This window comes from Lepisosteus oculatus, chromosome 6 (genome assembly GCF_040954835.1).
Source record: "Lepisosteus oculatus isolate fLepOcu1 chromosome 6, fLepOcu1.hap2, whole genome shotgun sequence".
In the NCBI taxonomy this organism is placed as follows: domain Eukaryota; kingdom Metazoa; phylum Chordata; class Actinopteri; order Semionotiformes; family Lepisosteidae; genus Lepisosteus; species Lepisosteus oculatus.
In genome coordinates this window covers 13,007,351-13,020,900 of record NC_090701.1, presented here as the reverse complement: position 1 = coordinate 13,020,900, position 13,550 = coordinate 13,007,351, and the positions used below count along the sequence as shown (strand labels likewise).

The 13,550-nt window shown below is 34.6% G+C and overlaps 1 protein-coding gene across 2 annotated transcripts in view; it reads left to right on the top strand.

Moving 5' to 3' along the window:
• vipr2 (vasoactive intestinal peptide receptor 2) overlaps window positions 1-13,550 on the top strand; it is a 70,622-nt gene that overhangs the window by 14,296 nt on the left and 42,776 nt on the right. For both annotated transcript variants that reach the window (XM_006634507.3, XM_069190992.1), the window contains exons 3-4: window positions 6,502-6,609; window positions 10,315-10,418. In XM_006634507.3, the coding sequence (XP_006634570.2) occupies window positions 6,502-6,609; window positions 10,315-10,418 (212 nt within the window). The remainder of the gene's footprint in view (window positions 1-6,501; window positions 6,610-10,314; window positions 10,419-13,550) is intronic.

Below are 13,550 nucleotides of genomic sequence, written 5' to 3'. Positions count from 1 at the left end.
GAACATGAGCAACACTTTCTATATTGGATGGAAAAAAAAACTTTATGAATCCTATAGGCTTCTCGTATTGTAAGCAGTTATTTAATTATTGCCTAAAAATACATGTAAGTATATCATTTTGCCTTACTACAATGAAGTCTTAAACAACCCAGATGTTAAAGTCTTTGAAATGTTTTTTGTTAATTAAAATTATAGAATAATGCTAGAATGGTCCTTTGGTAAGATTAGATTAAGGTCCTATGTAGATTCATAGGACCTTAATCCAAGAATGGTAATTACACTTATGTTTTACTCAGATAAACAAAACCCAAAAACCAATTAAACTAGAATCAACTCCCAATAACAAATGGAATGTACAGGGTGTTTCAAAATGTCATGGCAGTTTGTATCAGAAGAATCCAGGTGCAATAACATAGCACGTTAACTTTTACAAATGAGTTTTAGTAAAACCTTATTTGCAGGGTTGTACAGGGTTCTGTTTTTAAGAACACAATGAACAGAACTGACCCTTAACATTAGTTGAAATAAATATTTGTATTGTCATATTTTTACAGCTTCAGATCAAGACATTTATAAAAAAAACTCCTCGCTTCTTCAACAATAATATATTCTGTGTTCTAGCAGACCATAAATGTTAATAATCTGTATTATAATCTGTATATTTTGTAATAATCTGTAAACAAAATGTATTAATCTATCATACATTAAGCAAATACATTTTAGTTTATGTAATTATATATATCCAAATATATACCCAGTTGTCACAAAAAAAATCTGTCAACTGACATTTAGTGAGAGCTTGACATTTTCTGAAAACAGTTCCCCTCTCTTACTCTCATTCTAAACATTTGCAAAATAGGTCAATTACAATGAGGTTAATTCATTGATTCTGCTTTACTGAATTGAATGGAGTTCTGGAACATCAAAGCGATTAAGTAAGTTAATGGATGAAAGAATGACCAGTCATTAAGTGAAACATGTCGACCAGTTAAAGTCAATATATTTAAACAATTACAGCAAGATTGAGAAAGGAAATGGCTAAAAACTTTGGATCTCATTCCTTCTCCCCTGCTCTCAATAGGTACATAAAATAACTCCTACACAAAATATATCTTGTCTGGCAATTATGTTATTTTACAACACCTCAAGATAGAACTGTGATTTTGCCTCCTTCTCCTCAGCCTCTACTTACTTTTTAAGCTTTGTCTGTCAAGGGGAGTAGCAAAATACTGACTCTCTACTAAGGGTTTGCTACTGGTCAGACAAGTGAATCCTCAGTGATTATCTAAAGGACTGGGAATACCTTTAAAGGTGAAACCACAAGGTGAAACCACAGTCAATACTCCAATTTGGGCTTCTGTTCTAGAAATAACATATCATATGAGTTCTTTGTCTGATTTATAAGTATTGAGTACTTATAGTATAGTATAGTATAGTAGTTACTAACTACTGTAGTAACAAATGTAATATCCATCCATGTTTTTTTTTTAAACTGTAACCAATTCAGGGTCACAGGGGAGCAGGAGCCTATCCTTGCAAGCAGTGGGCACAGGGCAGGATACACACTGGATGGAATGCCACTCCATTACAGGGCAGACAAATACATACACTCACACAAATGCCAGTTTTCCCAGAAGCCAATTATCCTGCCAAAGTGTCTGGACTTTGGGAGGAAACTGGAGCACCTGAAGGAAACCCAGACAAACATAGTGGAAAGCATACTCACCTCATTCAGATAGCACCCCAGAAACCAGGCAGATAGCACCCCAGAAACAAGAAAACAAAAACAATTGTTAAATTGTATCAGAATTATTTTTCAAGAGATCCATAAATCCACAAGCAACCACAACAGTTATGGCTTCAGCATTATTAAAGTACCAATGAAGGCAAATTTTTCATTTTTTCCCCAAACACGTGTGACTGATTTCAGAAGAAATGCCAGTCATATATGGCTGACAAAAATAAGATTAAAACAACAACTTAAATGCAAGAGTATAATTTCAGAAACGTAGAATGCTGGAAAAGTGAAATGTTCACTAAGTCATGCATATCTTACAGACAGTATCTTTTAGCAAATTACTGTTTCCTGTACATAACCCTGGCCTTTTCGGACTATTGCAAGATACAGAGAACTGAAAACAGTAGTCAGTGATATAATCTGGATAATGCTGAAAGCAGAAACACCCCCAGATGATGGTCATATTCATATTTTTAAATCACCTGAATCTGATGTTGTGAGAAATTATACGAGAATGTAATTCTTATCAATGGAAGTAGCAGGTATTTGTAATGATATTCAGTCCCTTGCAAGGTCTTTGCAAGACCATTAGCATTATATCTCAAGCATATATCTGATGAAGGAAGTTCATGTAAGCCATGAGACTTTTAATATTCAGTGGGGTGAAAATGACAGATCAGTACTTCTGTAGTCATGCACCCTCCGGCTTATATTGTAGATGTAGAAAAAGTTGAATTTACATCACTATAAAATCATCAAAAAATAAGGAGGATCAATAACGGGGTGTGCTTATGTAAAAATAAATAAAAAACTACATATTTGCATTTATATGTAGAAACAGGCATTTCACATTTGAGCTGCTATTTAAACCAATTTTCAGACCAAATTTGTGTTCTTTAACTATAGTTTACATTGTTTACCTTTACTTCTTTAGATATGTGCATTATATACGGTATCTATATCTTATTTGTCCTATTTTCAAGATAAAATCCATTTTACAAGAAGTCATGGACAGCATTGAAAGCATAAAGAAAGTTGAAGGACACAAGTAACTGATGAAATTGTTGCTTTTTATGATTGCATTATAATAACCCACTGCAACTAGGTCACCCATAAAGGAGAAAAGGCATAATTTATAGCAAAAAAATAAAGGCAGGGGGATTTCCTGGTATATGATAATGGATCTGGATGTGAGGTTTTGTGTAGTACTGTACATCGATGGAGTCCTAGTAATGTGTCTGATTCATATAATCTGCATGATATAAAGACCAGCCTTTAACTTGTTTAAAAAGAAAATCCCTTTTTTACTGTAATACTCATCACTACTCACCATATTTAGTAAAGAATGACAGAATGAGAGTAATGTACCGTAATGAATTTAGTATTCTCAGTATTTTGGTTACAAATAACGCTATGGATAAGTATCTTAAATACCTCTAGACATTAAGTATTTAATAGGTGCTTGAAGCAAAACTGGCTTTCATTATTCTGGCTTTGAGAATCTTAAACAAAATTTGAAAACATTTTTGCACCGCTAATAAGTCCATTAATAGAAAAGGTCACGAATGATGTGTCCCCAATATTGAAACTGCTCCGTATCTAATGTGGAACTGGCCTTTTTCTGTTTCAAATAACTTGTTAGTCGATTGAATTCACTGCAGCATCTTCTGAACAGTGAAGATGGACAAACACACATATAGCTCCTCTAAAATGTGGGACTGACACTTTCAATAAGGTTGTGTTTTTGTTTTTCCATTCCAAACTTCATACCCATCAATAGCACTCATCTAGTTGCGAACTGTGAGAGTTGTATGCACAGCTGGCTAATGGCTCACCTTAAAATCAAACACCAAATCCCTAATCTACAGCCCTATCGTGTACTAAGCCTTTATCTGCTGAGATATGTATAAGATCTGATTAAATCTTTCCTATTACATATCAGAAATGTACTGCAACTGCCCAATAAGATTTTTGAATGGATAATTACAGTACATACTTAAGTATACAGTATGTATGGCTAAAGTACTGTACTGTGTGTCTTTATTTGTTTTTCCAGGTCACTTCCAAGTCACTTCATAGTGATTGCATAAAACATCCCCTGAGCAAACAATATGAATAATTTCAGTTTTGATATTTAATTATTAATAAAATATATATTTTAAATAATTTGAGTAGTGTATCTACTGTAGCAAAGAGCTTGATTCTTTTGAGAATCTCTCTTCCTTCTACTCAAGCATAATTAGTTTAAATGCAGGTCTTGCACAAGCTATGACAGGCTATGTGCATATTTGACTCATATTTGACCTCTCTTATGTATTAATGTAGGATACAAATTCACCCTGACATTTAAGGAGACACATTTTTGCTTTAATGGCATTTCCCTCCATTCTCAGGATTTGTGTTTTTGAGAATGCAAAGGTTTTTTTGTTTTCTGTTAATAAGGTTGGCCTGATTGATTGGAAGGATTCAACTGCTAAAATACTGTATTTAACTGAAGCAGTTTTACCATAGGATTTTCACAATTTTCCTAGTGGGCAGGACATCCATGGCATATCTCTCGTGTTCTCATTTCACAAGGAAGCAATTAATACACAAGCAGCATGAGGAGAGCATTGTCCTGTCGTTGGGATATGCTTGCAGGAAGTGAGGACTTCATCAGCTTTGTACTGTGTAATCAGGTTACCATCAAGCACTACAAGTTCTGTAGTACAAAGTCACACCTGGCCAGGCCATAACACTTTGAGGAGGACATGTTGATTGTGGAGAAGTGTTCTGACTCAGGATCTCCCAGATTGTGGTTTATCCTTGACAGACTATTCGGTTATAAATTCTTATGGCGTTAGGGATGGCTGGCGAGTGACAGTGCACTGAATTAATCCAGGCTCCAGCATACCGATGACATACAGGCGTTGATCTCTTGACAAGCAGGGAATGTTGGTTTTGAATTGCCACAACCATAACCAGGAACAAGTGACTTACTGTATAGCTAACAGGATGCACCAGCAACAGCTGGATAAAGTGGACCTGAACTTGCAGTCAAACAAATTGTTTAGTATTAAGTTAGAGGATGCAAATAATACTTTACTAATGCTTAACAACCTGTTACCATTTAACTAAACATCAATGGAGTTTTACAGTATATGTAAGAAGAATCTCATATTTGTTAGCAAAAACAAAAATATTCCATTATTCACTGACACAATTTATGTCTTTATATTTTTACAGATCACAAATAATTTTGAAATAAAATTTAGAATCCCCAATATATAGCATTACAGAAAATTTGGAGGGGCTCATAATTAAAGTAAATGTGTTTTTAGAATTGTTGTTAATATACTATGCATGTCTACTTTAATGAACACAGATAGTTGTATTTACACTGTATTCTTTTCCTGAGATACAACCAGCTTCTCGGTTATCCTTACATTAAAGCTACAGTACTATACAGTATATGTACAAAAGACCGTACATCAATTGCAGCATCAGAATAGTTTTAAATGCCCAGTATTTTTTCCACTTAAAATAGAATTTGCATGACTTCAATTCATTCATAAAGTAAGCAGATTTAAATGTTCTCTAGCTAGATCTTTGTAATCAGAATGTCAATCTTTGAACATACTGTATAAATACCAAATTAAAAATGTTTGTCATTCATTCATTCCAACCAATAATGTTGGTGACAGTAAACACCTGAAATCTCATTTGTTAAACAACACTAACACATGTAAAAGAAACAAAGCACCCTCTATTATTCATGGTAATAGAATGAGTTACTTGGTTAATGTTCACCAGTTTGTTTTTTATTGTTCTGTTTTTGTTGTGGATGGATGATCAATTAGAATTCATTTTGGAAATAGACTATTAACCTATTACTGAAACGGTGAATTGAAGTGTGCATTTATTCATATTTTCTATATTTTAAACATGTACTTTATTCAACCCAGGTTACTTCAATATTCTGTTTTTTTAAATGATTAGCATTGGTAATACGTGTTTGAGCAAATGTCCAAAATCTCTGTAAAAACACTGCAGTTATTAATTTTTATTTTTTTCTGGTAGTGAGAAATGTTGTAGAATGAAAAGTGAAAAATGTTGTTTTTTTACTCTACCATTATTTTTCCATTTGTGTATTGGTAAGTGTATTATGTGTTGTTAGGAAAGTGCATTATGCCAACAATATTTTTCAACTGTTTCCTGTGAGTGATGGGAGATAATCCATGACAACTGAGTGGGATGCCAGGATATTTGAAAAAATAATGTCTTGGTACACACTCCCCTCAGCAAGACATTACATGGAGAACTTTGGTTAAACAAACACAAACATGCTGCCATATGAATAGTGACAACTGCGGAAGTAAGGGATTCTGTGCATCCATACATCCATTTGCTTTATCCAAAACAGAGTCTCATGGGAACCAGAGCATATCCCTGCAAGGGACAGACACAAGGCAGGATAAACTCTTGACAGGATGCCAATCTAGCACAGGCCACACAGAGACACACACACTCACACCAGGGCCAATTTTCACAGAAGCCAATTAATCTACCAGTATATCGCTAGATGTGTGAAAGAAAACTGGAGCACCTGGTGGAAACCCACGCAAACACAGGAAGAACATACAAACTCCACGCAGATAGCAAACTTGGAAGTGAACTGAGGGCCCCAGCACTTTGATGCGGTCTATTGCTGCACGATGCAGCCTTTTCGGGGATTCTAGTTTTGATTGAATATGTTTCTTATTGTGTCATTATTATGTTGACAGGATGCAGGGGAATGTGGGATAACATCACCTGCTGGAATCCTGCTGACATTGGGGAGACAGTCACTGTTCCTTGTCCAAAATCGATCAGCTCCTTATACAATACAAACGGTATTTCTGTTTTTATTATTTCTTTTTTCTTGTGGTCAAGTGTGCAGTGGTTTACAAGCATCATTACAAACATGAAATGTGGTTTGAACTTGTAATGCTTCAGCTTTGTTACTACAGTATATTTATTTAAATGTTTATTTCAAGTACCAAATAATGGAAGGTTTACACACTCTTCTAGACTCAATTTTGAAGTCACTTCACATAGTCCTGGATTATATTTTAAAAGGGGAATCACAACAATATTTAATTCACAATAAACAACAATATATGTCCTTGTGAAATGGGATATATTATGCTGGCAGACTTCAAGATCCCTTCCCTTATTTGCTAATAAGTATATCTGTACACCTCAGACTTGTCATTTTCAAAAGTATCACTGTCTATTCCCTTTTATTTAGTCCTAATTACCTAACAGAACGTTTTTAGTTTTCTTTTCTTAATAGTACTCCATGATTATTTACAGGTAACTTTCACAGAAATGTTATTATCATAGATGCTAAACTGTATTTAATCACATTAATATGATCATTTATGCTCTGTTGGTTACACTGCTTCATTTAGTTTTTATCCTGTAGTGCAATGCAGTGTCATCCCAGGATGTCTAACAACCTGAAACATCGGATATGCCCAGATATTAAAATCATTTTGTGTTCAGTGTTGTTATATCTGTGTGCCAAAACTGCTTATTAGGATGTGACTTGGACTTGCTCATTTGATTGTGTGTCTCTTTTAACCATCCTACAATCTTTGTGCTGATGTTTTTTTTAATCCACGGCTTAAGTGCTAAAATCCAGAAATAATTTTATCTGAAAAAAAGTGTTCACATTAAACATTTCAATAATGTGACATTTTTTTTTCAAAATTTGGAGCATTGTTTTGGACACTAAGGCTATAAGGAGCTACAGTGAATATGCAGTCTAACACTATACCCAAGGTATAACTTTTACTAGTCTTTGCATTACTGTACATGTGGAATAGTTGATAGGGCTCTGTTGTTGTATCCTTAAGGAAGCTCCTTCACTTAGATTGCTTTAGTAAAATGCCCAGCTGTATAGATGGGTGAAAATGTACAGTAAGTAACTTTGAATAAAAGTGTCAGCCAAATATGTTAACGGCAAAGACTTCAACAATAATGATGTGTCTGACTTTGAGAAATTTAATTTTTAAATTTGTCATTTTTCAATACTTAGAGGACTCTGTGTGAAAAATGATAGTGTCCATAGTTTAATTGTCCATTTACACAGTTCACAGGAATCCATGTAATGTTCCTCTAAAAAGGCATTCATTATTGTTGGACAGTAAATAATGGTGAATTTTCACATAAATTAAATAAAGCTATTTAATGACACACTATGATGCACCTTTGTTTAGATTTGTCTATGGAATATCTTTGGTTTATGACAGGTTAGATGTGTGTGTAAGTACCATACAAATAGGGATATTTACCTTTATTTTCACAAATTATCATGGTCAGCATTTCTTCAGATGCCAAGAAATCAGAGGACCAGGTGAAGTCCCACATGAATTTTGCAAGAAGGTGCAAAAAACTTGACGTGAAATGCCAGTCACCTTATAAAATCAAAAGCTTTTTCATAAATTGCTCAATAAATATCACATCTCATGAATTACTTAATTGTTCTCCGTACATTAGATTTCTATGTTTTATGTTTCCTATTGTTTTCCTAATTTTTAGATTCCAAGAAAATGTTTTCTCTTTCTTTCTTACCTGGAGTTGACAAAATAGTAAATATGTAATGTACACAGCCTCTCAGCCTTGAAATATGGATGGTATTTTACTTTCCTGCTGTGCAGATGGTATATTAAAATATTGCTGCTTTGCTCTGAGAAGGATTTCTTTTTTAACATAAAGTTAAGTCTTGTACTATCTTGCAGAGACAAAAAGCTATTTTTAAGTTGCTGCTATGTAAAATCTGTACTTTTTTTAATTCCACAGACAGTTGGCTACTAAGCTTATTAATATGTATTTTGAAATAAGCCGGATTTAAGAACAGCCCACATGGCAATAAAATCTGCATCATAGTATTGCAGTAATGTCTGTATAATGCACAATATTGTGTCTTTTTACTTGGTTTTCCTACATAGCTATACTGTACATTTTCTGTAGGCATTTGAATGACAGCATAATTCCAGGTTGGTCTCATTCGTCAAAGTATTATATTTTCTTAATATTATATTTCTTAATCCTGTTTAACACCATTTGAAAGGAGTTTGATTTAAATTTTGAAGGCTCTGCTAGTACTCGGTTCCTAAAAAAATAAATCCTGTATTTTCTATAGGTTTTTCTTGTTTTAAGTTAAAAATGCTTTTTTATCTGACAATATCATGGTGCGATGAACACATGGGTGTAGAAACCCAGCAAAACAAGTTTTTTCCCCCCAGTTTTGTCTTTAAATACCTTAAATGAAGGATTGGTCTCTATATGAATAAATGGGTATTAAATTATGTTAAGAAATTGAAATAATGAAGGAAGAAATTGCAGTAATTTTACAAAACCTTACAAAAAAAGACAAAATTATCTATTGAGACATTGTTACAAGGGCAGAGAAATGGGGGGTGGACTGTTGTGTCAGCTGTAGGGTAATTGCTGCAGAAAGGGCCGTAGTATGATGAGATGTGGAAAGACATTAAGAGAGTATTGACCATTTTCAGTAGAAAGAATTATTGCTTTCACATTTTGCCTTTAAAAAGCATATTTAATACCCTTCTACTGTGTTTGGTTGTCAACTGTATTAATGACAAAAAAGTGCTACAGAATTAAAAATGAATCTACAGTACATACTGTATAAGTTATAAATCATATTGTAACTAAAGATACTACTACTGTATGTGTATTTCATTATCTTACCTCAGCTGGTTACCTCATTACAACATAATGCCAGGAGAGCTAATGAAGCAGTGATTATGAACAACCATTGATCTGGTTGACATACAGACCTTCAGTGACCTCTTTGAAATGCATTGCTGTGTATGCTACTGTATGATCTTACTTAAATTAGTTAAGGTAGCAAACAGGTTTATTTTTTTTTCTTTAATCCTTAAACTATGTAAATCAAATTGAGATCAAATTATAATTTGCAAAGATGACCTACAAAGCACAGAAGGCATGGAGGCGCAGGGGTTAGCATTGCTGTCTCACAGCGCTGGAGCCCTGGGTTCAGTTCCTTGGGTGCTATCTGATTGGGGTTTATATCTTCTCCTCGTGTTTGTGTGGGTTTTTTCAGGGTGTTTCAGTTTCTTCCCACAGTCCAAAGACATACCGGTACAGTAGGTTAATGGGTTTCTGGGAAAATTGGTCGTAGATGGTGAGTGTGTGTTTTTGTATTTACTGTATGTCCCTTGGGATGCCCTGGTGTCCCATCCAGGGTGTACACTGCCTTGTGTCCGTTGCTTGCTGGGATAGGCTCTGACTTCCTGTGACCCTTAATTGACAAAAGTGGTTAGGAGATGGATGGATGGATCTGTGGAGTAACACTTTATTCAGCAGGGTGTTTATTTGAGTAATATGAGTGAACAAGGGTACAACAACAGTGCCTTATCTAGGATTTGAACTCATGACTTTCCTCAGCACTTCCACATAGTCCAGAACTTTAATGCTCACTGCCCGATATTAAAATGGTTCTAATGGAGGAAAATAGCTGCTGAGTTGAATTATATGGTAAATATATATTTGTTTCTGTTTTCCAGGGTTTATAAGTAAAAACTGTACAGCTAATGGATGGTCAGGTATCTTCCCAAACATAACCATTGCTTGTGGACTCCACACCCTTGCAGGGTCTGAACAAAAACAGGTAGGCAAGTTCAAAAACATATTTAGCTGTGACATAGCTAGAAGATAGACTGTTACATGTGCACCTAAATATCATGTAATACTACCAGGACTACCAAAAACTGCTAGCTCATCAAGTACAAACACTCATTCAGAATGGATGATTAGCTTTATTCACTGGTAAAAAATAAGAGAGGGATGCTCTTTGTTGTGCCCAGTTGGCCTTGATTTTGTTTTGGGTGACCAGAAAAACACACTACAATTATAGTTCTGATATAAAAATCCCACTATCTAGTATATTACTGTAGTCTAAATGCACTCTTGCATATATAGTAAGGCCATTTTAGTAATACCATTGCAGTTTAGTCCAAAATGAGGGGGCCTTCAGTTCCCAGAATTCAGTCAAGAAGAGTCTGACTTAGATGGCTGAATCAAATACACAAAGAATAATATTATGCTAAATTAAACTAATGCCATTATTTGATCACCTTACCTAAGAAATTCTCCTAAATACTTAGAGTAATTCAGCAGGATGTAAAATAGAAGATACAATTTCCTACAAGCTATAAAGTTTGATTTCCACTTTTATTATTTCAAATGTATTTTATTATTCTTTTCAAAAGCAATGCCTCTTTGGAAAAATATGCCTTAATTTGGTTATGATCCTTTTAGGAATCTTAAATAAACAAGCAATCCCTCCTTACTATAAAGGGTGAGTCAGTCTGATGATGTTTTATCAGCCAAAAATGGCAGGCAAAGGCAGTATCTGTGCTTAATAATTAGACCAGTTTACTATCAGAAACATCTATCCAAGTTAGGTTTATTTTGCAACTTTATCTTTTAGCTTCAACTGAATGTTTTGAGAGGCAATACTGAGATATCTGCTTATCTACAATTAAATAATCCCCATAAGAGATTTAAATAGATACCTTTTTAAAATAAGCAAAACTGTCTACTGGTTCTCCATTTTGGAATGGAGTATACTTTTAGTGTTTCATCCAATATTTTAGTTTAGAAAGGAAAGTGAAAAAACATGATGTCTCAGTCTAGTTTTATTGTGTCTGCCAATTTGGGCACTTCATACAAAACGCCATAAATGTATGCCTCATCAGATTAATTATCAGTCTTCCACTGCTTTGTTTTATAGAATTTGGGTTTATTTTCTTAATTTCCTGTAATGCATGTTTCCTGTTCTGAATTCTCATAAACCAAATATGAGGTATTTGCGTGGTCTTTCAATATCTGCTGTTTTTTGTATTCTGCTTAGCTTTAGAACCTGTCTGGCTTGATGGTGCAACGCATAGATATTTGAATTAATTTCAAGCCCTTTAAAGGGGATTTTCTTTGGGTGCTTGAAGTCTATCACACATTTAGACAACATGGCCAACCCAACAGAGTTAATAGCATCTTATCACAGCATCAGTGTTTGTAGTGCCAGCTTTGGAGCGAACACAGATGTTGGTGCATCTGTCCTTTGTAAAAAAACATATTATTAAAAACATATTGCTGAAGCTGACAACAGGAGGGTCTTGATATTTTCTGTTTGTGGTTTTATTTTTTCCATAGATAATTTTAAAAGGGAGGAAAGAAACTGAGGAATATTTCTGATCAGGGAAACACATTCATACTTTATTTATAGTTAAGTTTTTCACTATCATCTCTGGCTTTCATCCACCCATGCCCCAGTTATTTGAAGACCCTGTGAAGACTGCCTTTAGATGACATTTTGATGGAAAGACTTGAGAAAGCCCTTTTAAAATACTTTTTATTACATTCACGATATCGCTGATCGTGGACTTCGTATTCCCTCATGACTGAGGCAATTTCAATGGGACCAAGTGAACTGTAGCTATAATGTACTTTAAAGGGAGGCCAAATGGACTTTGACAATGAAGGCTTTTTGTTCAAAAAGTGCTTTCAGTCAAGCTATGAAGATCCCTTGTGTAGATGCAGGGCTTTAAAATAGAGATTTACAAAATAGAAGACTGTTTGGGCTTTTTCTTCACACAAACATGTCTAATGTGAAATAAATATTAGCCATATTATGTATTGCTACTGTATATTTGTCATAGAAAATGTTATTTCAGAGTCTTTGGAGGATCAGACTCTTTCCAACCATCTCTTCCCTGGTATCCTTTTAAAACGCCTCTTTCCATTAGTTTGTATTTGCATCCCTTAAGACATCAAACATCTGAGAAACAGATCTCTATTGTGCTGGCTTCTTGTTTTCTCCCTTCAGCCAATCTCCAAATAGCAGAATGAAGGTTTGCCACATAAAAATACCACATTCAGCTGGTTCTCTTCAGCTGCATGATACATAAATAGTCAAGGTTCCTTCCCACTCCTTAAAACAGCTTTCAGAGATTGGTAGTATGTCATGCACTTACCACTTTCACTCCACAGACTGGTATCCAGAAGCACTCTGTTATGAATCATTCATAGAACCTGATGCAGAAGCAACTTTAGTGACAACGTTGTGGTTTAAACTTAACCTCCTGGGTGCCAGTCAGTTTATTGAGGTCAAGTAGTTCAGGTGGTTAGCTGCGTCAGCATGCATAGGCTGCAAAGGAACAAGTAATAGGTTTCCATGCTGAAAAAAAGAAGAGAGAAAACACAACGTTTCGGCCATGGAGCCTTCTTGAGGTAGACACCTGAAGAAGGGCCCACGGCCGAAACGTTGTGTTTTCTCTCATTTTTTTTTTCAGCATGGAATAAACCTATTACTTGTTCCTTATTGAGGTCAAGATCACTGTAAAGCTCTTTGGAACTATTTGTGTTGAGTTAATAAAAAAACAGTAGACCTGCCTTCTCAATTTGGATGGTTAATTTGAGGTCAAATATGTTATAAACTGGGCATCAGATTTTAACTGATTACAACTTCCTCTACTTTTAAAATTAATCTGAAGTTTGTTTTTATGTATTGTCTTAAAGAATGTGCCTTGTGGTTTACTTTTAAATGGTATCAGTTATTCTCTGTAAAATGTCTTAGTGGTATTGGTAGATGTCTGCTGCAATTCTAAATGTTTTAAGAGATTGTGTAACTCTTATCCTCTCAGGCTTTCCATATTTGAAGACTAGGGCTTTATGTTACACATTAATTTTCATAATTATTGAATTTATCCATTTTCAGGTTCTATTATGTTTTGTTTTGTGT